The sequence below is a fragment of the Eretmochelys imbricata genome, chromosome 7, assembly GCF_965152235.1.
Source record: "Eretmochelys imbricata isolate rEreImb1 chromosome 7, rEreImb1.hap1, whole genome shotgun sequence".
NCBI lineage: Eukaryota > Metazoa > Chordata > Testudines > Cheloniidae > Eretmochelys > Eretmochelys imbricata.
In genome coordinates this window covers 124,590,076-124,613,976 of record NC_135578.1, presented here as the reverse complement: position 1 = coordinate 124,613,976, position 23,901 = coordinate 124,590,076, and the positions used below count along the sequence as shown (strand labels likewise).

General features: G+C 58.7%; 1 protein-coding gene across 1 annotated transcript; it reads right to left on the bottom strand.

The window, feature by feature from the left end:
- Positions 1–8,857: 8,857 nt before the first annotated feature.
- On the bottom strand, positions 8,858–23,542 carry LOC144268234 (M-phase inducer phosphatase 3-like). The gene is made up of 9 exons (XM_077822885.1): positions 23,385–23,542; positions 22,444–22,504; positions 19,112–19,180; positions 18,391–18,462; positions 17,788–17,850; positions 11,301–11,399; positions 10,655–10,788; positions 10,035–10,146; positions 8,858–9,010 (listed from the first exon to the last, which is right to left on the bottom strand). The coding sequence occupies exons 1-9, from the start codon at positions 23,540–23,542 to the stop codon at positions 8,858–8,860; spliced, it is 921 nt and encodes a 306-aa protein (XP_077679011.1).
- Positions 23,543–23,901: the final 359 nt, after the last annotated feature.

Here is a 23,901-nt window from a genome sequence, read left to right as displayed (position 1 = left end):
CCCCCGAGCCTGGCACGCATGCGCGTCTGGCCCCAGGACGGCTCGTGCGCCCTCAAGCCTTTCCCGAGAGCAGGGCCCGACGCATGCGCCCACTCTTCCTTGCGCCCCCAGCATTGCCCCGGAGCCCCACCGCCAATTGGAGCATGCGCAATGTGAACAAGACGCTGCGGCGCATGCGTCCTGGAGGGCCGCCGGGGGAGCACGAAGAGCACGGAGCGCACGTGAAGGGCAACGTGACCTTCAGCTGCCGTGACGTCACTACCACCGTGACACTGTTACCGTACAGTGTGGATCAGACACGCCGCCGAAATCTCCCTGGGGCCTCCACCCCACCCCCACCGCCGGCGCGGCCCGCCCTATCCCCACGCGCCAGCAAGGGGCGGCCATCTGATTGGCTCTCCGCTGCAGGGCCCCGTTTCCTGGGGCAGAACACCAATCAGAGCTCTCACCCTCCCTCACCGACTCGAAGCCTCCTCAGGTGGCGGGAGGGGGAGTCACAGGCTGCCCAGGGAGATACCAAGTGTGGGGGGTGCCCGCCCAGGCTGGGTCAGACCAATCGTGTCCTGTGTGCCCACAGCCCCCCGTGCCCCAGACGGAGGGACCTGAGCCGGGCAGCGACCCAGTGACCCTCACCCGCCGCCCAGACAGAGCCTAGGGACCCTGCCTGCCCAGCCTGGCTCAGCCACGCACCCGACTGTCCTCCCGGGGTGATCCCGTGCTTCTCGGAGCCCTGTTACAGCCTGGGCCTTCCCAACATCCCCTGGCGAGGAGTTCCGCAGGTTAACTGCATCGGGGGACAAAATACTGCCTTTTGCTTGTTTTAAACCTGCCGCCCATTCACTTCAGGAGTAAATCACACTTCCTTCTTTACTTTCTCCATACCGGTCATGATTTTATAGACTTCGATCATATTCCCACTTTTGTCGTCTCTGTGACGTTATTGACATAATCTGGGACCGTATAGATCATTGTTGCAACCAAAGTCCTGGAGTGGCACCAAATCTTATATAAAGGGGGAGGGTCAAATGAGGTGTCTAAGACAAGGTTATAGTTTGCTGGTTACAATTATGCGATCTGTGTGCGTGTATCATTTTTGTATTTAAAGATATAAGTATTGGCTCTATACTGTCTGTATTTCAAGCTTATGCTATGCTTCTGGGGAGCACCCCAGACAAGTTGGTGTCAGCTCTGCCTAGCCTGCTTGATGGCTCATTAAGGACCATCAGCTACACAACTGACCCGTTGAGAGAAGGCAGACACGCCTTGCGACTCAGCAAGATGTGCAGGGACCTGCCTATGGACAGAACTCTGAGGGTTTTCCAGGCCATGGGATGGACAGCTTGTGACAGACAGGCCTTGGGACAAAGAAAGAAAGACCACATAGCAAGAGACTATAAAAACCTGCTGCAGCTCCTCCATCTTGTCTTCAATCCTGCTTCTGACCTCTGGAGGGACTTTGCTACAAACGGAAGCTCTAAACAAAGAACTGAAAGACCCATCACAGCTGGAGATGTTCTCCAGAGACCTGATTTGAACCTGCAGCTTATTCCATCACTGCTAAAAGCCTGAACCAAGAACTTTGTCATTACTGTCTGTCATTGATTCCATTTCACCACTTCTAGCTCTCATCTATATTTATTTCCTTTTATGAATAAACCTTTAGATTTTAGATTCTAAAGGATTGGCAACAGCGTGATTTGTGGGTAAGATCTGATTTGTATATTGACCTGGGTCTGGGGCTTGGTCCTTTGGGATCGAGAGAACCTTTTTTCTTTTACCAGGGTGTAATGATGCTGGTTCTGGCAGGACCCAACTGAGAGTGCCGATTCAGGACAGTTACAGCCCAGGGCTGGGGTTTTTCCACCTCTAAGGCAAACCAAACCTGCCAAACAGAGCAGACTTTGGTCTCACCCCACTGGCTAACCACAAGTCACACAAGGAGTACTTGTGGCACATTAGAGACTAACATAAATTTGTACATAATTTTAGACATAAAAGTACTCCTTTTCTTTTTGCGAATACAGACTAACACGGCTGCTACTCTGAAACCATTCACAACAGAACATTTCTGCTGTTAGGAACTGAAACTTTCTTGATTAAATCACTTTCACACCCTCCAGTTGCAGTAAACTGCTTGCAAAGACTCCATGAGGATTCCTTTCCCTAGGGCTTTTCAATGCAACAATTCACCCCTCACAGAAATTCTGCTCTTACCCTCTTTATCTAGGGCTTGCTCTAGAGGAACACTTTCCTGAGCAACAACAGACTCTTTCTGGGTCTCCCTTACACCCAGAATCACCTCTGGCCCATCCAGCGGATTCCTACACAATCCCCTTTCAGGCAAACTTACAGACTTCCTAGATAAAAAGTCAGAAGCATTCTTCTTCCCTTTGCCACACACAAGCTCAGGAATCTTTTCCTTCTTGCTACCAGTTTCCACACCATCAGTAGGTAACACAATCACATCACCTTCATGCTCTCCTTGTGCCCCGGCTAGGATCTCTCACCCTGATTAGACAGAGTTGCTACAGCCTTTCCCAACACACTAGCAACAGGCAAAATACAAGCACCCGAATTGTCTGGTCTCTGGGATTTTACATAGACACTGACTGGAAGCGACCTAATTACAGGGCCATTCTCCCGAGCAGACACAAACTTAGGACCATTCCCTTCCTGGGCTTTAGCTGAATCCAGAACCAACTCTGAGACAACTGCACTATTCTCAACCGTCACAGGCTGAAAGGCCCCTTCTGTTTGCTCCACAGACAAAGAAGAGCCGGACACACTTTCTCCTTTCCCAGACACACAGGTTGGGATCTCATTCCCCTGGTCCCAGCACACAAGACTGTTCACAGACAACTGCTTGGAGACCGGGGTAGCTCCCTCCATAGGCAAGTCAATACCCCTGACAGACACAGGCACGTTTCCTTCACTGTCCCAATTCTCCACCCAGCTAACAGGTAAGGTCCAGGGAGACTCATCTTCCACTCTCCTCGCCTTCCCACCCTGCTGACTAGACACAGCCATCAGCTCACAAGGCTGCCTAGGCTCATCCAAACTTTCCTTACCAAGCACCTTGCCCCTCCCCACAGATAAACTGCTGCTCTTCTCACTACCCTGAGCTACTTCCAGCAAATTGCAGTTCACTTTTACAAGCTGTACTAGCCAACAATCCATCACCCATCAAAAATCCACCCTTTCCTTCCTCAGTTAGGGCTTCCACCTGATCATCCACTTTAATCTGCTCTTGAGAAACATTTTCCTGACCAACGAGTTCTTTCTGCTCTTTATCTAACTCCAGATTCACTTCTGACACATTAGAGAGACATTCAGAAACTTCATTTACAGACAGCTCTTTTCCTTAGACAAACCTATGGAGAAACCCTCCCCAGGCAAATCATTGCCCATAATAGACACAGGTTTAAGATTGTTCCTTTCCTGTGACTGTTTACCTGGACTGAACAAAGCTTTAATATATTTTCCCCAATCAAAAGATTCTTAGGCAGTAACTTCCTTACACCAACTATAACTTCATGCTTAGTACCATCCCATTCGAGGTGGATGCTGGCTAAAGGCACTCTTATAGTAAACTCACAGAGGACGACAACATTCACATTCTGATTTGGTAAGTAATCTTCTTCTTTGACAAGATCTGCTTTAACAAGAGTGATGTTAGAAGCCATAATTTGCCCTAAACAGCTTTTACCATTGACGTCTACACTCTCTCTGAATTTTCCACCACCACTCCCACACAGAGCATTGGCACAATTTATGGGGCCACCCTCTACTGAACTCACAGTAACAGCATTTACATGAAAGGTAGCAGTTTTGGGGTACATTTGGTTACACCCAGACAATTGCTCAGAGGTCTGGTGAGCTTTCTTCTTCTTTTCATCAGCTTCTTTTTCTAACTGGGCCAAGGCTTGCTTCTCTTTCACTCAAATTTCTGCCAGTTTTTGTTCATGTTCCAACTGCAGGCCATCTCTCAGGGCTTGCAGTTTCATTGCTTCTGCAGCTTCTTTAGCTTCAGGTAAGGGCTGTGCTCCTGCCTCCTGATCACTGGCCATTAACAGATCTCTCAGTTCTTGATTTGTAGCTTTCTTTCTGTAACCCTTCTGCCCATCAGAGTTGGCAACAACAAGGGCCGGGTTCAATATCTAGGGGATCCATTCCAATAACACAATGCAAACCGGCTCGAGCCCCCACCCAGTGACCTGGGACAAATATATACCACCCCCGCTGGGCGCCTCCAAGAGACAATACTTCCCCTCTCGCAAGCACAGAGTCTGAGTATAGCAAAAAGCCTTTTAATAACAGAGAGAAACAATGTGGTACTTTGTTGGGGAAACACCACCAACAGGATTCATAACACAACCCATGAGCAAAAAAAAACCCACCCCAAGCAAATTGGGGCATGCCCCTTTCCCTTTGGTTCTTGAGTCCAGCAACCCCAAATCACTCAAAGTCCCAAAAGTCCAATGACCCAAAAGTCTCTGTCCCTGGTCAGGGCAGCCCCAGAGTTCGAAAGTTTATCTGCGGAGCTTTTTACCTCCCAACCTGGGTGGAGATGGGACGGGGGTAAGAGGCACCTTACATGATCTGAAGCTGACCGCCCCACAGCTCCATAGGCCTCCGCTCCGCTCCGCCAGCCACCCCACGAACTCCTTCGCTCTGCTCCGCGGCCCACAAGCAGCTCCCGCCGTCCCAAGAACTGCTCCACCAGCCGGTCCACAAACTGCTCCACGTCCCACCAGCAGCTCCCGCCATCCTATGAACTGCTCCACCAGCCTGTCCACAAGGCACTCCAGCCCTCCCGCAAACTGCTCCACAATATATCTTCAGGCTCCCCCACTACTTAACACAAGGCTCAGTAATTTCACCTGTTAGTCAGTTCAGCTCTTTGGTGAATTCAGCTTGTAGTAGGGGAGCCTCAGTGCTGGTGCATCATTAGCCCAAACCCAGCTCAGCAACCTGTAACTAGACTCCTAATGGAATCAAAATTAGCTCTGATATTCCACAGTGGAGAGGGAAGAACTGCAATAAGCATGTAAGGCCCTCACCAAGGGACCCATACCACCAAATATTAATATTTGTCACTAGCCTCTCTCAATTCACAGAGTTTTGGAACCCATGACCCTTGCCTAGCAAGTGCCACTTAGTTGATGGTGAGTCCCTCCATCATAACAAAAGGCCAAGTATAGTTCCAAGCACAGTTCCCATAATCAGGGTAATAACAATTTATTCTTCCTGCCCCGATAACAGAGACACTGGGGATCCCACAGCAGCCAAAGTGACCATTTGGGCAGCTATGGCCTCATTCTAGGCGGGGTGGGTGTGCCTATGCAAATGAGATCAGCCCCTGAAGTTCTTTTCCACAACTTGCCACACCTCCAGATGTCAGGGTGGAGCTCATCCTGACACTGCTTACATTTCTAAAGCTTATCCCCTTTTCTGAACACAAATGTTCCAGGGTTTTTTTGCCAAGGTGCTCATATGCTCTTTGCTCACCCATTGCAACTGCTCTTTAACCAACCAAACTCTCAATACCAAAATTCAAATTTGGATGGCATGGGGTTCTGACCCAAAGTTTAATTGACCTGGTTCTGTGGATCCTGCCGACTACGCCACTGTAACGATGCTGGTTCTGGTGGGACCCAACTGAGAGTGCCGATTCAGGACAAATTGCTTAAAGCAGGGCAGTTACAGCCCAGGGCTGGGGTTTTTCCACCTCTATGGCAAACCAAACCAGCCAAACAGAGAAGACTTTGGTTTTACCCCACTGGCTAACCGCAAGTCACACAAGCAATTCCCTTAGACACTCCAGTTTCCCAGTATCACCACCAGTGCCACTCGTTATGGGGACAGATGGTTATGAAAACCAGTACCCCAGTAAAAGAAAAAAGGTTCTCTCGATCCCAAAGGTCCAAGCCCCAGACCCAGGTCAATATACAAATCAGATCTTACCCACCAATCACGCTGTTACCCATCCTTTAGAATCTAAAATCTAAAGGTTTATTCATAAAAGGAAAAAGATAGAGATGAGAGCAAGAATGGGTTAAATGGAATCAATGACATACAGTGATGGCAAAGTTCTTGGTTCAGGCTTGCTGCAGTGATGGAATAAGCTGCAGGTTCAAATCAAGTCTCTGGAGAACATCCCCAGCTGGGGTGGGTCTTTCAGTCCTTGGTTCAGAGCTTCAGGGTAGCAAAGTCCCTCCAGAGGTCAGAAGCAGGATTGAAGACAAGATGGAGGAGCTGCAACAGGTTTTTATAGTCTCTTGCCATGTGGTCTCTGCTTTCTTTGTCCCAAGGACAAGCTGCCCATCCCACGGCCTGGAAACACCTCAGAGTTCTGTCCATAGGCAGGTCCCTGCATGCCTTGCTGAGTCGCAAGGCCTGTCTGCCTTCTCTCAATGGGTCAGTTGTGTCGCTGATGGTCCTTAATGAGCCATCCAGCTGGCTAGGCAGAGCTGACACCAACTTGTCTGGGGTGTACCCCAGAAGCAGAGCATAAGTTTGAACTACAGACAGTACAGAGCCAATATTCATAACTTCAACTACAAAATGATACACACATATAGGCAGCATAATCATAACCAGCAAACCATAACCTTGTCTGAGACACCTCATTTGACCCCCTTTATATAAGATTTGGTGCCACTACAAGACCTTGGTTGCAACGATGATCTATATGGTCCCAGATTATGTCAATAACGTCACATAGGGCATTAGTTTTCATAACCATCTGTCCCCATAATGAGGGGCACTGGTGGTGATACTGGGAAACTGGAGGATCTAATGGAATTGCTTGTGTGACTTGTGCTTACCAAGTGGGATAAAACCAAAGTCCTCTTTGTCTGGCTGGTTTGGTTTGTCCTGAACTGATGCTCTGTTGGGTCCCAAGAGAACCAGCATCATTACACCCTGTTTTTTGTGTTATGAGAAGGAGTAAATCACACTTCCTTATTTACTTTCTCCACACCGGTCATGATTTTATAGACTTCAAGCATATTCCCACTTTTGTCGTCTCTTTTCCAAGCTGAACAGTCCCAGTCTTATTAATCTCTCCTCATACGGAAGCCGTTCCAGACCCTTCTCATTTTTGTTGCCCTTTTCCGAACCTTTTCCAAGTCCAATACATCTTTTTTGAGATGGGACGACCACATCTGCACGCAGTATTCAGGGTGCGGGCATACCATGGATTTATACAGAGCTAATGTGATAGTTTCTGTCTTATTATCTATCCCTTTCTTAATGATCACCAACATTTTGGTCACTTTTTTGACGGCCGCTGCACACTGAGTGGATGTTTTCAGAGAACTATCCACAGTAACTCCAAGATCTCTTTCTTGAGTGGTACCAGCTAATTTAGACCCCATCATTGTATTTGTACAGGTAGGATTATGTTTTCCAATGTGCATTTATCAACACTGAATTTCATCTGCCGTTTTGTTGCCCAGTCACCCAGTTTTGTGAGATCTTTTCGTAGCTCTTTACAGTCCACCTGGAACTTAACTGTCTTGAGTAGTTTTGTATCATCTGCAAATTTTGCCGCCTCACTGTTTACCCCTTTTTCCAGATCATTTATGAATATGTTGACTAGGACTGGGCCCAGTACAGACCCTGTGGGACACCTCTCTCCATTCTGAAAACTGACCATTTATTCCTACCCTTTGTTTCCTATCTTTTAACCAGTCACTGATCCATGAAAGGGACCTTCCCTCCTATCCCATGACAGCTGACTTTGCTTAAGAGCTTTTGGTGAGGGAGCTTGTCAAAGGCTTTCTGACAATCTAAGTACACTGTGTCCACTGGATCCCCCTGGTCCACACACTGGTCGACCCCCTCAGAGAATTCTAGCAGATTGGTGAGGCGTGAGTTCCCAGGCATGGCTCAGCAGGAGAGGGGAGGGAGGCGAGAGTAAAAAGGAAATGGCAGGAGAACTCGAGGAGGGAACAAGAGGAGACCGAAGTGGCCACAAAGAGTCAGGCCTTAAAGCTGCGGCTGCATCAGTGCAGGTCTGAGGACTCATGCTGCTGCCCTTTTCTTGTATTTGCCTGGCAAGAAGGGGGAGTGAGAGGAGGGGAGGGGCTGAGGGCAGCCCTAGGGGGAAGCTCCTGTCAATCACTGCCCTGGGGGAGGGGCAGAGGTGAGTTTGGGGGGGAAGTAGTGAGATGCACCCAAGCTCCACCCACAGAACTAACTCCACCCTTTTGAGGCACTAAAACATGACACCCATAAAAGCAAATTGCGCAGGTCTCCATGAAATGATGCCCCTCCTCTGCCCTGTGTCTCCAGGTCCGAAATGAGAAAGTGAACAATGCTGACATCAAGTCAACATCCAACGAGCTGAATGGGGCAGTTCAACCTCACAGAGCTATCATGTCAGGCTGCCTGCAGACTCAGGAAGACGTCACGGCATCAGCTTCACACACAGAGCCATATTTTGAAGGTTTTCTTTGCAACCATAAGGGCTAGAGCAGTGGTTCTCAAACTTTTGTACTGGTGACCCCTTTCACACAGCAAGACTCTGAGTGCGACCCCCCTTCTAAATTAAAAACACTTTTTTATATATTTAACACCATTATGAATGCTGGAGGCTTAGTGGGGTTTGGGGTGGAGGCTGGCAGCTCGTGATCCCCCCGTAATAACCTTGCGACCCACTGAGGCGTCCCGACCCCCAGTTTGAGAACCCCTGGGCTAGAGTCTTAAATTACAGCTGGGATTGCTGGAGCTCCAGAGGCAGCCAGCCAGGGAAGGTCTGACTTGCCAAACAGGAAAGGGGCAGCTCCATTTCAGAGGCGAGGGGTGGGGCTAGTGGGTCCCTCGCTGTGAGTCAGGGATGGGCTCTGGGTTGCTATTGCAAGGGAGTCCCTGGGGACAGGGGCTTGAAAAGCTCTTTGCGGATCCTGCGCAGGCTCCAAGGCTGTTTCCTCCGCTGGTAGTTCCTAAGCTCGGCTCGGAAGTCCTTGTGCCGCATGTGGATGTAGCCCTGGGGCTCGCAGAGATCCTAGAGCGAGAGAGAGAGCATGTGACACTTCCCATCGGGAGGGAAATGGAGTCTAGTGGTTAGAGCAGGGGGCTGGGAGTCAGGACTCCTGGGTTCTCTCCTCGGCTCTGGGAGGGGAGTGGTGTCTCGTGATTAGAGCAGGAGGCTGGGAGCCAGGTATGACGAAGTGGGACTGTTCTTAATGTTTTCTCTGAATATTGTGGGGGTGCCTCAGTTTCCCCTAGACAGTTCTTAAGTATCTAGGTGGTGGGATAAGGGTGTATGATCATTGCAGAGCCCTAGAGGGCAGGTGTGTGCAGGGGTCTGGACACAGAGAATGGCCCACACCCTGTTTCCTGGCAACTGATGGCCTGGGCCCTTCCCCCCTGCAAGGTGAGAGCTAAAGGGTTGGAGAACAAAGGAATCCCGGTGACCTCCTGGCCCAGGAAAGGGACAAGGCCCAGAGGAGGAGGATCTGGAGGGTGAGTCAGTTTGGGGCTGGCTGGAGACATGGAGTGAAGGGCAGACGGGGTTGTCTGGCTCACTGCCCCCCAAAATGGACCCAGCTGAGGGGTCCCGTTCTCTGTACCTACAAGCTCTGTGTTAGACCATGTTCCTGTCATCTAATAGACCTTCTGTTTTACTGGCTGACTAAGAGTCATGTCTGACTGCGGAATTGGGGGGCAGGACCATCTGGCCCCCTCAGGATCCCACCTGGGTGGACTCACTGTGGGAAGCGCACGGAGGGGCAGAGGATGCTGAATGCTCCGAGGTCAGACCCAGGAAGGTGGAAGCTGTGTGAGCTGTGTGTCCTGCAGACAGGCTGCTCACAGAGAGGAGACTTCCCCAGAGTCCTGACTGGCTTCATGGGGAGCAGTTCCAGAGCATCACCCGGGGACTCTGTGACACCAGGACTCCTGGGTTCTCTCCCCAGCTCTGCGAGGGGAGTGGTGTCTCGTGATTAGAGCAAGAGGCTGGGAGTCAGGACTCCTGGGTTCTGTTCTAGGCTATGCCATCCCCACCCCTGCAACAGCCCCCTAGGTACCTGGAAGTGTTGGTAAAACTCCTTGTAGCCACCACGCAGCACGTACAGCTCTGGGTACCAGAGCTCCGGGTACCGGTTGGCGTCTCGGTCCATTCTCCTCAGGCTGCGGCACCTGCCCCACGATAGAGGGATTTCACCAGTGACCACCCTCCCCATTGTCACTCTAGGGACCCCCCTGGGAGCACAGGACGGGGCAGAGGTGGGTGAGTCTGATTGGCTGAAGTGAGCTTTTGCGGGCAGGAGGGGTCATGGGCACAGGAATTGTGGCAGAGGGCAGCTGTGGGGGGCACTGTGGGGTTAATGGAGCGTGAAGCCAGCAAGACTGGCTGGCCCCAGCCACCAGAGCCAGGCATGGGCCTCGCCCCGAGAGGACACAGAGCCGTGGGGGGCACCAGCAACCTCAGGCTGCCCCTGCTGCCCCCCAGCCATGGCTGCCTTGCGAGTGGAGCAGCGAGGTGCCCCCAGCTGGGCAGCATTGCTGGGATGGGAGCCATCTTGATCTCGGCCGGGTAGGCGTCCCAGTGTCCCCAACTCGGCGGCTCCTCCCTATCACAGAGACCTGGGTGGGGGACGAGCAGGGAGGGAGTGGGGGGAGCCTGGCGGGCCCCCAAGGCACCTACAAGCGGGGGCCCCTCTCAGAGGAGAACTCGCAGTGGAAGATCAGGGTGCTGCTGCGGGGGCTCGGGGTCGTGCCCAAGGGATCCGGCAGGAACCACCTCGCCACCTGCTCTTCTCGGTACAGATTCAGGGCGCCCTGTGCGAAAGCAAGGAGGTCAGAGGGGTGCGGCGGGGGTGGGGGGGGCAGCAGGCAGCACAGGCAGGACCAGGGCTCAGTGCTCCTCCCCCACCTTCAGGGCTGGGGGAGCATCCCATAGATGGGGGTCGACTGGGAGCTGGCAAAGTGCCAAGCGCCCCGCCCCCCTTCTCCCCATGCAAAGCCACTGGGCAGCCCAGGATCCTGCATGATGCTCATAGGATTTTAATAATTTCAAAATCCCCAGAGCCAGCACCCCACCCTGCTCCCCACAGTGTCCCCTCCTGAGAGCTCCCCACACAGCCAGCTCCTGCCCCGCTCCCCACAGCACCCCCTGCTGGGAGGGGGCAGGACTGGAATAGCCGGGAGCTCCCCCCACTGCCAGCTCCTGCCCCGCTCTCTGTAGCACCCTTTGAAGTGGTGTAGCCAGGAGCTCACTCTCTGCATAGCAGGCAGCCTGGTGCCTGCGGGAAGTTGCTGGGAGCAGGACAGGTTGAGCCGGGCTCTCTTACCTTGATGTGTCCCCCAGCGTATTCGTAGGGATAGCGACAGTCCACCACCACGTACTCCTCCACCACACCAGCCAACTGGCCGCGCAGCAGGGAAGCCACCTGGGGGGGTGTAAAATGGGGAGGGGGGTGAGCTCCCGAGAGGCTGTGTCATGGCAGCTCTGGGCTCGTCCTCCCCCTACCTGCCAGGGCCTCTTGCTTCGGGCGTTGGGCCCATGTTATGGGAGTTCACGCTGGCCAGCGTGCTGCTCAAGAGGGTGCAGAGTCCCCAGCACCAGCGAGTCAGGAGTCGCATGGACAGGGTGCGATGGGGTGTACTCCATCCTGGCTCTGAAAGAGTTAACTGGAGCAGGAGAGGCCAGTTAACCCCTGGAGCCTGGCCCAGGCCCAGTGAGGGGTACCTCCCAGCGGGGGTCAGCAGACCAGGAGCGAAGGACCGAGGCACTCTGCAGTCCCTTGCAGGGCGAGGCTGGAGAGTTGAGGAGGATCAGGGAGGAAGCCCTGGGGCAGAGCTGCCCTGGGACCCTCGCCTGAGTAGAGAAGTATCTGGCAGGAGGCCAGGGGAGACCCAGAGCAGCCCCTTGGGTGGGGAGCCCTGATAAAAGGGCAGGATCAGGCCTTGCAAAGCGACAGTGCTGGGAGGGTTCAGTGGAGGAACAGGGCAAGGGGAACCGAGGAGGGCAGACCTCAGGTGCGGTGTGAACTGGCTCCTCCTGTCTGTGGTAATGCAAAGACCACACAGGCAGCAGCTGGGAGTCTGGTGGAGTGACCCTGGACTGCAGGTCCTTCCCTTCCCTGCTCTGGGGAAGGCGGCGAGAAGCCCCCAAGAAGGGGATGTGGACTGGTGGGAGCCCTGGGGTTATGGGCCCAGGCCGGGGGCGGGAGACCAGACAGTTGTTGGACGTTGTTCCCCAGAAAGGGGGGACTATGACGTTATGAGTGTAATATAATATCTCATTGAAAGGTGACAGGGCCAGAAAGGGTTAATGAACTCCCAGACTGACCTGACCCCCGCCGAACTTTAAAGACTGGTTAGGAAGAGATGGAAATGGAGAGAGCTGTGAAATGCAGCCGGCATGGTGAGAGAGAGAAGGGGAGCTGTGTGCTCAGGGCTTGTGATGTCAGCAAACGAGGCTTGGCTATGGCTATGGCTATGGCTTTGATTCAAAGACCAAAAAGCGAATATTAATATACACTTGAGTGACATAGTATTGTTGTTTATATGCCTCTTTGAAGGTTGTGGTAACCTGTGTCTGAACTGTTTAATGGATAAATGACCCTGTGCTAATTGCCATGGTGTTTGGGAGAAGGAAAGTTAAGCCTATTGTTTTCTCAGGCCAAGAGACTACTGGAAATGTATAAAAACCCTGGGATATGATCCTTCCTCATCTCAGATCTGCTTTGGGTTTCAAGAAGGGGAAACCCTGAGCCATGAGGATTGAGATCCCCAGTCGCTGACTGGAGTCACTGTGACGAAGTGGGACTGTTCTTAATGTTTCCTCTGAATAGTGTGTGTGTGTGTGGGGGGTGCCTCAGTTTCCTCTATGCAGTTCTTAAGTATCTAGGGGGTGGGATAAGGGTGTATGATCATTGCAGAGCCCTAGAGGGCAGGTGTGTGCAGGGGTCTGGACACAGAGAATGGCCGACACCCTGTTTCCTGGCAACGGATGGCCTGGGCCCTTCCCCCCTGCAAGGTGAGAGCTAAAGGGTTGGAGAACAAAGGAATCCCGGTGACCTCCTGGCCCGGGAAAGGAACAAAGCCCAGAGGAGGAGGGGCTGGAGGGAGTTTCAGTTTGGGGCTGGCTGGGGACGTGGAGTGAAGGGCAGACGTGGTTGTCTTGCTCACTGCCCCCAAAATGGACCCAGCTGAGGGGTCCCGTTCTCTGTACCTACAAGCTCTGTTTTAGACCATGTCCCTGACGTCTAATAAACCTTCTGTTTTACTGGCTGGCTGAGAGTCACGTCTGACTGCGGAGTTGGGGGGCAGGACCCTCTGGCTTCCCCAAGACCCTGCCTGAGTGGACTCGCTGTGGGAATCGCGGGGAGGGGCAGAGGATGCTGAATGCTCCGAGGTCAGACCCAGGAAGGTGGAAGCTGTGTGAGCTGTGTGTCCTGCAGACAGGCTGCTCACAGGAAGGCGACTGCCCCAGAGTCCTGACTGGCTTCATGGGGAGCAGTTCCAGAGCATCGCCCGGGGACTCCGTGACAGTCACCCTGAAGATGGACATTGGACTGTAACCTGTGGACTGTTTCTAAAAGGACTTTTGGCCACTACACACTCACCATCTCTGCCATGTACCTGGACCTCAAGAATTGAATTCAAGTCTGTCTGTATATTGATCTTTTAACCAACACTTTCTCTTTTCTTTTTAAATAAATGTTAGTTTAGTTAATAAGAATGGACTGTAAGCGTGTATTTTGGGTACAATCTAAGTTATTATTTGACCTGGGTCTGGGGCTTGGTCCTTTGAGGTCAGGAGAACCTTTTCTTTTATAGGATGAGATAAGATTTTCAGAATTACCATCCTATGTCTGACAGGTGTGTCTGGAGGGGGGCCTGAGGCTGGCACTTTAAGGGCACTGCGTTGTGTGGACGTCTGAGTACTCAGGGAGGAGATACAGAGGCTGGTTTGGGCTGGCTGGGTAAATCTAACTATTGGAATATTCACCAGCGTGTGGGGTTTCTCTGCCCCGGACTGTTTGCAGTTCACCCTGAGTGAGTGACGTCAGCGCACCGTCATGAGACTGAGCGTGATCTGGCCAGAGGGCTGAGTCAGGAGAAGAAGCAGAGCTGCTGGACTGAAGCAGGGGGGCTGGATGAGGAGACCTGGCCGAGCGGGGGCTAGACGAGGAGAGCCGGCCGAGCGGGGGCTAGACGAGGAGAGCCGGCCGAGCCGGGGCTAGATGAGGAGAGCCGGCCGAGGGGGGGCTAGATGAGGAGACCTGGCCGTGCCTGGCCATGCTGGTGGCTAGATGAGAAGACCTGGCCATGCCGTGTCCGGCCGTGCAGGGGGCTAGATGAGAAGAGCCGTGCCGTGCCGTGCCGTGCCGTGCCGTGCCCGGCTGTGCAGGGGGCTAGATGAGGAGACCTGGCTGTGCCGTGCCTGGCCATGCAAGGGGCGCAAGATGAGGAGAATCGCGCCATGCTCGGCCATGCAGGGGGGCTAGATGAGGAGAGCCAGCCGTCCATGTGGGGACGCTCCAGCCGCGAGTCAATGTTTCCACTGGGGCATAAGGTCCCCACACAGAGCTGGTCTGATGCCCCCAATCCTGACCTGCACCCCCTGCACCCTCCAGCTCCGCCAGTGCACCACCGCCCCTGCCCGCAGCCTGCTCTGTTTGAGCCGGCTCCCCTCAGGCTCCACTGCCGCCCCTCAGGCGTGATGCTGCGTCTTTCTGGGTGTGGCAGGGAGGCAGGCAGGAGGGGGCCTGGGCACAGAGCAGCATTAGGGCTGGTGCTGTTTCCCTCACCCTGTGAAGTTCCTGACTGGGGTGAGAGATGGGGGAGGCACCAGGCAGTCAGTCTGCGGGCACATGGCTGGAATGCTGGCTGCCGGGGCAGCTCCTCTGCAAATAATGGAGCCGCTTTAGGTTTAGTCCTTTCCTGTCACTCCCCAGCACACCGGTTGGCAGCGTCAGTCTCGTGAGACACACAGCACGGACCAGGACGATGAACAGGCCCACGATGCAGCAGCTAGCAGCAGAGCGAACAGGCAGCTCGAAGGACGCAGAGCGCAGAGAGAGCTGGATTGCCCGCAAAACCCTCCGCCCAGGCATGGCAGCGGACGATGTCAGAAATGAGTCTAGTCTGTATGGAGAACTGGCCAGAGGGGGGAAGGAGGCGAGGCGCGTGAGTTCCTGGAATGGCGGATCGAGGCGTTTGGGTCCTGGGGCCCCAAACAGAATGAGCCGGGGGAGGGAGCCGGAGCCGTGCTCTTGCAGCAGGGAGCTGAGAGCTCGGGCATGTGCGTGGAGCTGTGAAGACGTAACAGGTTCCCTCATCAGCGAGAGGATCGTTAGCGGGACTCATGATCCCAGAGTACAGGGAAAGGGCTCTTGCCCTAGAGAAATGCCTCCAAAGAGCAAGGCCAGTGGAACAGCCCAGGCACGATGACAGACAACGACAGGCACGAGTGCAGGACACAGACGGGCTCAGGCTGAAGGAACCCAGGAGGCAGGACTGAGGGACACAGATGGACTGACAGTGCCGGCATCCTGGTCCAGTGAAAGGCAGAAGGAAAAGTGCCCAGCTCTGGGCCGCAGTGCAGGGGGCGTGGAAACAGAGTTCAGGCGAGCCGAGGGGAAGTGAGGTGCCCTGCACCGGAGACCTGCTCATCTCTGAGGGACTCCAGCCAGCCCCGGCAAAACTGAGCCAGCAAGAAAACGTGTGGGCAGAGGCTGCGGAAGGAGTCCAGCGCTGCGGAGGAACAGGCAGTGCCTGTGCAGATTCTGCTCCTGCCCGTCCGACGCCCGCGCCCTGCAGACACTGACATAGCGCTGCCGCGCGGGCCTGGGCCAAGACCGAGACCGCAATGACAAGCACAGCCCTGCCGAGCCACCGGAGCTGCAAGGGAGGGCTCAGGAGGCGGGCTGGGGCAGCCCTGGTGCCACGCCCTGCCGGCCACAGGTGGGGATGTGCTCAGGTAGGAGAGGGGCACCTGGTTCCAGCGGTTCCCTTTGATCACCAGCGGCACGCGCAGACTGAGCACACGCCGCGTTCTCGAGATGCCGGCGCTCGGACGCGAGGGCAAGGGGCTGGCGGCAGGCGTGCAGAGCAGGCAGAGGTAACTCAGATGCTCTGTGGGACAGTCTTTCCAGAGCAACCCCTTCCCCTCTCCCATGGGGGCTCCCGGCAGCCCAGCCAGGCTGGGGGCCGTGAAACGATTCAGGCTCCAGGGCTGGCCAGGCCGCAAGGTGCAGGCTCCCCGGACTGCCAGGGCAGGGATGAGCTGGGGGCAGAAGACGGAGGTTGTTTAAAGGGGACCGGGCAGTAATCCTAGCAGATTTAGGAGCTGACGTTGTAAGACCTGGGGAGAGCGGCCTGCCTGAGCCCAGCCAGGAGGCGGACCTGCTGGCCAAGCGCGAATGAGATCGGTCCATGGAACCGTGTGAGCTGCGCAAAGAATACATCAGCGATGCACAACGGGAGGAGGCTGCAGCCGTAGGAAATCCTAACCCCACCCTGGGGAAAGGTGGTGTGATGAAGTGGGACTGTTCTTAATGTTTCCTCTGAATAGAGTGGGGGTGCCTCAGTTTCCCCTACGCAGTTCTTAAGTATCTAGGTGGTGGGGTTAGGTGGTGGGGTAAGGGTGTATGATCATTGCAGAACCCTAGAGGGCAGGTGTGTGCAGGGGTCCCGACACAGAGAATGGCCGACACCCTGTCTCCTGGTCACTGATGGCCTGGGCCCCGCCCTGCAAGGTGCCAACTGAAGGGGTTGGAGAACAAAGAGATCAGGTGGCCTCCTGGCCCAGGAAAGAGGCAAACCAGATGAGGGGCTGGAGAGTTTCAGTTTGGAGCTGGCTGGGGAAAGAGAGGGAGGCCCAGACCTGTGGTCTGGCCTCCCTGCCCCCAAGATGGACCTGACTGAGGGGTCCTGTTCTCTGTACCTACAAGCTCTGTTTTAGACCATGTTCCTGTTGTCTAATAAACCTCCTGTTTTACTGGCTGGCTGAGAGTCACGTCTGACTGCGAAGTTGGGGGGCAGGACCCTCTGGCTTCCCCAGGACCCCACCTGAGCGGACTTGCTGGGGGAAGCGCACGAAGGGGCAGAGGATGCTGAATGCTCCGAGGTCAGACGCAGGAAGGTGGAAGCCGGGTGAGCTGTGTGTCCTGAAGACAGGCTGCTCACAGAAAGGAGACTTCCCTAGAGTCCTGACTGGCTTCATGGGGAGCAGTTCCAGAGCATCACCTGGGGACTCTGTGATACCCACCAAGCAATGGGAAGGAACCCTGGCAGTGCCAGCAGCCGGGGACCGATGGCAAAGGCCGAGCAGACAGGAAGGGCAATGCTGGATCACAGCAGTGTCACTCCCAGGGACCCCAGCAAAGCGAAGGAGCCAGAGAACCGGACCGGCATCCCCGGAGGGCAGGCTGCGGTAGCCCAGCAGAGGGACAGTGGGCAGGAGGGAAGCAGTTTAGAGAATGCCACGCTAGGCAGGCAGCGCAGCCACTGTGACAGAGGAGCCAAGGAGCCGAGTCCCCTACGTAGGGGAGCAGAGTGGGGTCCAGCCATCAGCAGCCACAGGACAGCGGTGGAGAGCAAACCGAGACAGCAGCGGAGTAGAGCTGGACAGCCAGCACACCCGGATGGCTGGGCCAAGGGCAGGAGTGGGGAACACAGAATGAGCTTCAGCCCTCGGTCTGTGTGTACATGGCTGGAATGCCAGCTGCGGCTGCCGCACCGCGCTGCTGTCCTTAATAAGAGTTGTTTTACAAGCATGGGGTCCGCGCGTGCTGTTCCCCAGCAGTGGGCGCATTTCACACTTACTGTGGCGGGGCTGACGTAACGCAGATCCCGGTGCAGGCCATCCTCCACTGGCAGAGAGCAGGGCTGGGGTCACCAACAGAGACAGGCATTGGCACAGAAACAGAGCTGAAGGGATATCCCTGCTGTCCCTGGGGGGGACATAGCCCCTGCCTGCCACCACACACGCCCTGTGCTCCCTGGAGTGGAACTCCCCTACACATGCTCTGTCCTCCCTGGACTGGGATGTCCCCTTCCCCCACACGCACACATGTCCTACCTTCCCTGGAGCCAAGAGGTGAGGCGTTCACCTTAGTCGCAGACTGGCCCCGGGGGCAGGAGTGTTCACTGTAGGGTGCAGCCAGCACCCTCCTGGGACGGGGAGGCCGGGCGGATGGTCTGTGCCCCAGTGGGGCCTGGCGGGAAGGGATGGTGGTGCTAGCAGGCGAGGCCAGCCTGCCTAAGGAGAGCAGGACAGCCTCGCTGGCCCCAGGATAGAGGCCAGGGCACAGGGCCTGGGCTCTGGGCAGGGCACGGGGATTTCGGTCACTGCCCAGGGTGATGGGACCTTGCAGAGCAATTGGGCTGGGGGGCAGCGAGCTCACGGGACAGGTACGATCCACTCACCCTGGAAAAATCTCCGGTCAGGATCTCGCCGTCCGTCCCAGGGGCTAGAGCAGGAGAGAGGCCAGAGCTGCCCTGGGGGAGGGGACGAGGGGAAGTCGGGGTCTCAGAGACACAGGGACGGGGGAGAGAAGCAAATCCAGCCCCCAGCAGCACCACCCCGTCTGGCTTCCCTTGGGCCATGCCTGCCCCAGCCCCTGTCCAGCCTGGTATGGGACTTGCCCTGTGCCCCTGTGCAAGCCGGGCAAAGCAACTGGCTCCGTCTCTCGGCGCCCGACCCCTGCTGGCCCCATTGCTCAGCCAGGTGGGGCCCTGTCTGCAAACGCCGGAGGTCTCTGCTCCCCAGGCAGGCTGCAGCTCCAGCCCCTGTTAAGGCTCCCACAGGGGGCCCGGGAGGGGAGAGGTGCCCAGGGGTCCGAGTGGCTGGGAGCGGCCCAGGCGAGGGCAGGCGGTTTGAGGGCTATTCGGGACTGCGGGGCGTGTGGGTCACCCTGTGAACAGTAACTGGGTGCTGGCAGCCCATTGGCAGAGCGCCCAGTTACGGTGCCCGGCCCGCTGGCTGCTGGTGCTGGGCTGTGAGCCCCGCGGCACGGCATTGCAGGCACCCAGAGCTGCAGGGCCGGTGGTGACAGCCCCTCCCTGCTCTGGGCTGATCCCCGAAGCGCCCCAACCGTGCTCCCCAAATATCCCCGCGGGCAGACCAGACAGCACTGCCTCCACTCACCTCGCCTGTGCCCTGAGGACTGGCACTTCCTTCCCCTGGCCCCTCGCTGGCTCCTCGCAGCCGCTTGCTCTGGGGGAGGGCAGAAGGGAGGGAGCCATGACAAGGCTGCCCAGGACATGGGGCGAGTGGGGAAGAAAAACGAGCAGGGACGGGCATGGAGCAGGTTCAGAGCAGGAGGCAGGTGGAGCGGGTGCAGGGTGGAGCCAGGCACAGAGCGGGTGCAGGGCAGGGCTGGGCACGGAGCAGGGCCAGGCACAGAGCGGGTACGGAGCAGGGCAGGGCACGGAGCGGGTGCAGGGCAGGACCGGGCACGGAGCAGGACCAGGCACAGAGCGGGTGCAGGGCAGGGCCGGGCACGAAGCAGGGCCAGGCACAGAGCGGGTACGGAGCAGGGCAGGGCACGGAGCGGGTGCAGGGCAGGACCGGGCACGGAGCAGGACCAGGCACAGAGCGGGTACGGAGCAGGGCAGGGCACGGAGCGGGTACAGAGCAGGGCAGGGCACGGAGCGGGTGCAGGGCAGGACCGGGCACGAAGCAGGGCCAGGCACAGAGCGGGTACAGAGCAGGGCAGGGCACGGAGCGGGTACAGAGCAGGGCAGGGCACGGAGCAGGACCAGGCACAGAGCGGGTACGGAGCAGGGCAGGGCACGGAGCGGGTGCAGGGCAGGGCCGGGCACGGAGCAGGACCAGGCACGGAGCGGGTACAGAGCAGGGCAGGGCACGGAGCAGGTGCAGGGCAGGACCGGGCACGGAGCAGGGCAGGGCACGGAGCGGGTACAGAGCAGGGCAGGGCACGGAGCGGGTGCAGGGCAGGACCGGGCACGGAGCAGGGCAGGGCACGGAGCGGGTACAGAGCAGGGCAGGGCACGGAGCAGGGCAGGGCACGGAGCGGGTACAGAGCAGGGCAGGGCACGGAGCGGGCACAGAGCAGGGCCAGGCACAGAGCGGGTACAGAGCAGGGCAGGGCACAGAGCAGGACCAGGCACGGAGCGGGCACAGAGCAGGGCCAGGCACAGAGCGGGTACAGAGCAGGGCAGGGCACGGAGCGGGTGCAGGGCAGGGCCGGGCACGGAGCAGGGCCAGGCACAGAGCGGGTACAGAGCAGGGCAGGGCACGGAGCGGGTGCAGGGCAGGGCCGGGCACGAAGCAGGGCCAGGCACGGAGCGGGTACGGAGCAGGGCAGGGCACGGAGCGGGTGCAGGGCAGGGCCGGGCACGGAGCAGGGCAGGGCACGGAGCGGGTGCAGGGCAGGGCTGGGCACGGAGCAGGCCCAGGCACAGAGCGGGTACGAAGCAGGGCCAGGCACAGAGCGGGTACAGAGCAGGGCAGGGCACGGAGCGGGTGCAGGGCAGGGCCGGGCACGAAGCAGGGCCAGGCACAGAGCGGGTACAGAGCGGGGTAGGGCACGGAGCGGGTGCAGGGCAGGGCCGGGCACGGAGCAGGACCAGGCACAGAGCGGGTACAGAGCAGGGCAGGGCACGGAGCGGGTGCAGGGCAGGGCAGGGCACGGAGCGGGTGCAGGGCAGGGCAGGGCACGGAGCAGGGCCAGGCACAGAGCGGGTACAGAGCAGGGCAGGGCACGGAGCGGGTGCAGGGCAGGGCCGGGCACGGAGCAGGACCAGGCACAGAGCGGGTACAGAGCAGGGCCAGGCACGGAGCGGGTGCAGGGCAGGGCCGGGCACGGAGCAGGGCCAGGCACAGAGCGGGTACGGAGCAGGGCAGGGCACGGAGCGGGTGCAGGGCAGGGCCGGGCACGGAGCAGGGCCAGGCACAGAGCGGGTACGGAGCAGGGCAGGGCACGGAGCGGGTGCAGGGCAGGACCGGGCACGGAGCAGGGCCAGGCACAGAGCGGGTACGGAGCAGGGCAGGGCACGGAGCGGGTGCAGGGCAGGACCGGGCACGGAGCAGGGCCAGGCACAGAGCGGGTACGGAGCAGGGCAGGGCACGGAGCGGGTGCAGGGCAGGGCTGGGCACGGAGCAGGGCCAGGCACAGAGCGGGTACAGAGCAGGGCAGGGCACGGAGCGGGTGCAGGGCAGGGCTGGGCACGGAGCAGGGCCAGGCACAAAGCGGGTACAGAGCGGGGTAGGGCACGGAGCGGGTGCAGGGCGGGGCCGGGCAGAGAGTGGCTGCAGGGCGGGATGCATGTGGTGGGGTGCCAGGCAGGGAGCAGTCATGGGGCAGAGGGGCCGGGCACAGAGCGGGTGCAGGGTGGAGCCAGGCACAGAGCGGGTACAGAGCGGGGCCGGGCATGGAGCAGGTGCAGGGTAGGGCCGGGCACAGAGTGGGTGCAGAGCGGGGCCGGGCACAGGGCAGGATGCGTGTGGCGGGGTGCCAGGCAGGGAGCTGTCAAGGGGGCAGAGGGGCCGGGCCTGCAGACAGCCCTGTCCATCCTGCCCCTGTTCTTAGCCCGACGTCGCATGCAGCTGCCCAGCTGTCAGTGGAGTGCGCTGGGACCCGGTGCCCGGCAGGGCTCTATACATCCATGCTAGCGACGCCGGCTTCACCCACACTTCAGCACCGCCCTGGCGCTGCCTCCACCCCCACGCACAGCCTGGGCACCCCCCCAGTCCCTCTGCGCCCTGGGCTAGAAGAACCAGCTGGGGGGCACAAAGGCTGGTTCCTTCCCCACCAGGCAGGCTCTGACGGGGCCCGGGGCCCGCCCCCCAGGGCTGGGAACAAGCAGGCACCGGCCAGCCCACAGGGGCACGTCTGGCAATGTGGAAGGCCCGACCCAGCGCGGTGCAGAGTGTGCCCAGCAGTGCCAGGGCGGGTCCTGGGGCTGCAGGATGGCAGTGTTCGTGCCCTGGAGCCCAGGGGAGGGGGTATAGGACAGCAACCCGCAGACTCTGCCCATGCCCTGCACGGTCCCTCCCCCACCCCTCGGACACAGCCCGGGTACTCACGGAGCGGGGCAGGCTGCAACCCCAGGGCGTCTGTCTGCAGCTGAGAAGAGAAACCAGAGGTGGGGGTGAGAGCGGCTCCACCGGCCAGGCACACAGACGGGGCGGGGGTGGGGGGGCTATGGGGTGCACTGCATGTGCCGGGGGGCTCCGGGGATCAGGAGGGGGCTCTGGGGAGCGGTGGGGGGGCGCTGGGGAGCGGTGGGGGGCTCCGGGGAGCAGGAGGGGGCTCTGGGGAGGGGGGGGCTCTGGGGAGCGGTGGGGGGTTATGGGGAGTGGGGCAGACTCTGGGAAGCGGTGGGGGGGCTATGGGAAATAGTGGAGGGGCTCTGGGGAGTGGGGAAGGCTCTGGGGAGCAGTGGGGGGGGGGCTATGGGGAGCAGTGGGGGGGCTATGGGGAGCCTGTTCCCTGCCCCCACCCCTCCAGGTACCTGCCCTCGCTGATGCTGATGCTGCAGGCCTGGGGGCTGAGCGAGGGCTCCGGTGCACCACCTGGGACAGAGAGAGCGGGTCAGTGGGGCGCTGGCTGGGGGGGGGCATGCAGAGGGGCTGGTGCTGACCTGTGGGTGTGGGTGTCCCTGCGGGAGCCGGCACCTGGGAGCCAGCAGGGCTTGGAGTCAGGGCATCTGGGGACAGCCTCAGCCTTCTCCTCGGGGTGATGCTGTGGGAGAGAGCACCCTGTGACCACCCTGCCGTCCGCCATCACCCTCCTCACCCACCGTCACCCTCCCACCGCCACCACCTTCCTTGCCTGCCGTCACCCCCTCGCCCGCCATCCTCCTCCTCGCCCACCATCACCCTGCCACCGCTGCCACCCTCCTCACCCGCCGTCACCCCCTCGCCCGCTGTCACCCTGCCATCCTCCATCCTCCTCCTCACCCGCCGTCCTCCTCCTCACCCGCCGTCACCCCCTCGCCCGCCATCCTCCTCCTCGCCCGCCATCACCCTGCCACCCACCGTCACCCCCTCGCCCGCTGCCACCCGTCGCCACCCTCCTCACCCGCCATCCTCCTCCTCACCCGCTGTTCCCTTCTTCACTCACCCTCACCCTCCTCATCCTGCTACCAGGCCTGGGCCCATCCCACGCCCTCCACCCCCATGGGGGCAGGGTTCATGTCCCCCCCCCAGATCTCCCCCAGCACCTGCCCTGCCTGAGCGCCCCACTGGGGTGCACTTCACATGGGGGGACTGGCCCAGCCTCTGCCAGAGCCCGCCGGTGCCGTTCCGAACCTGGCCAAAAGGGGTCGCTGCAGAGCAACATCAAGCCAAATACCCCAGCCCCTCCCCACCCCATCCCACCTCCATCCCCTGCCCACCTGTCTCCTTCCCTGCGGCAGGGCGCGGAGACAGGCCCGGAAAGGGGGGCGGGTACCTCTCCACGCAGCTGAGATGCCCCATGTTCCTGCACAAGCCGCCGAGCGGTGACGGCCCCAGCTCGGGGGAGAAGGTGAGCCCCGCCGGCGGGCGGGTGCCCCGGTTCCCTGGGTGGGGGCTGGCGCCTTCCGGGCTGGCGCCCTCAGGGCTGGCCATCGCGGACGATCCTGGCCGTGGGCTCTGCTGCCAGGGCCAGGAACCACCCTGCTGCCCAGGAGCTCGTCCCCAGTGAATTAAAGAAGCCCACAAGTAGCTGGTCCCCTGCCCCTGGTCAGTGGGGGCGGCTGTCCTGCCTAGAGCTGCGATGGCCGGGGGCCGCTCTGCCCCCTCTGTGTGCCTCTGTCCGTCCCCACCTCACTCCTCCCGGCCGCTCAGCTCCTGTCGCCAGCCCTGCATTTAAATGTCCCGCTGGCCAAACCGCCCTGGTCACCGTTGCTACAACAAGCTCTCTCCCCTGGGGACAACACTTCAGCCTCCTGCTGCCCAACTGTGCCAGCTGCCCCGGGCTTCCCCCC

Bases quoted from the DNA above. Each gene is read 5' to 3' on its own strand.
- LOC144268234 (XM_077822885.1), bottom strand. From the start codon at position 23,542: ATGGCCAGCCCTGAGGGCGCCAGCCCGGAAGGCGCCAGCCCCCACCCA. The intron at 10,147-10,654 runs GTAGGTGCCTTG...ATCGTGGGGCAG, and splicing joins TCTGAGAGGGGCCCCCGCTT to GTGCCGCAGCCTGAGGAGAA. The intron at 9,011-10,034 runs GTACCTAGGGGG...CTCTCGCTCTAG, and splicing joins AGTTTTACCAACACTTCCAG to GATCTCTGCGAGCCCCAGGG.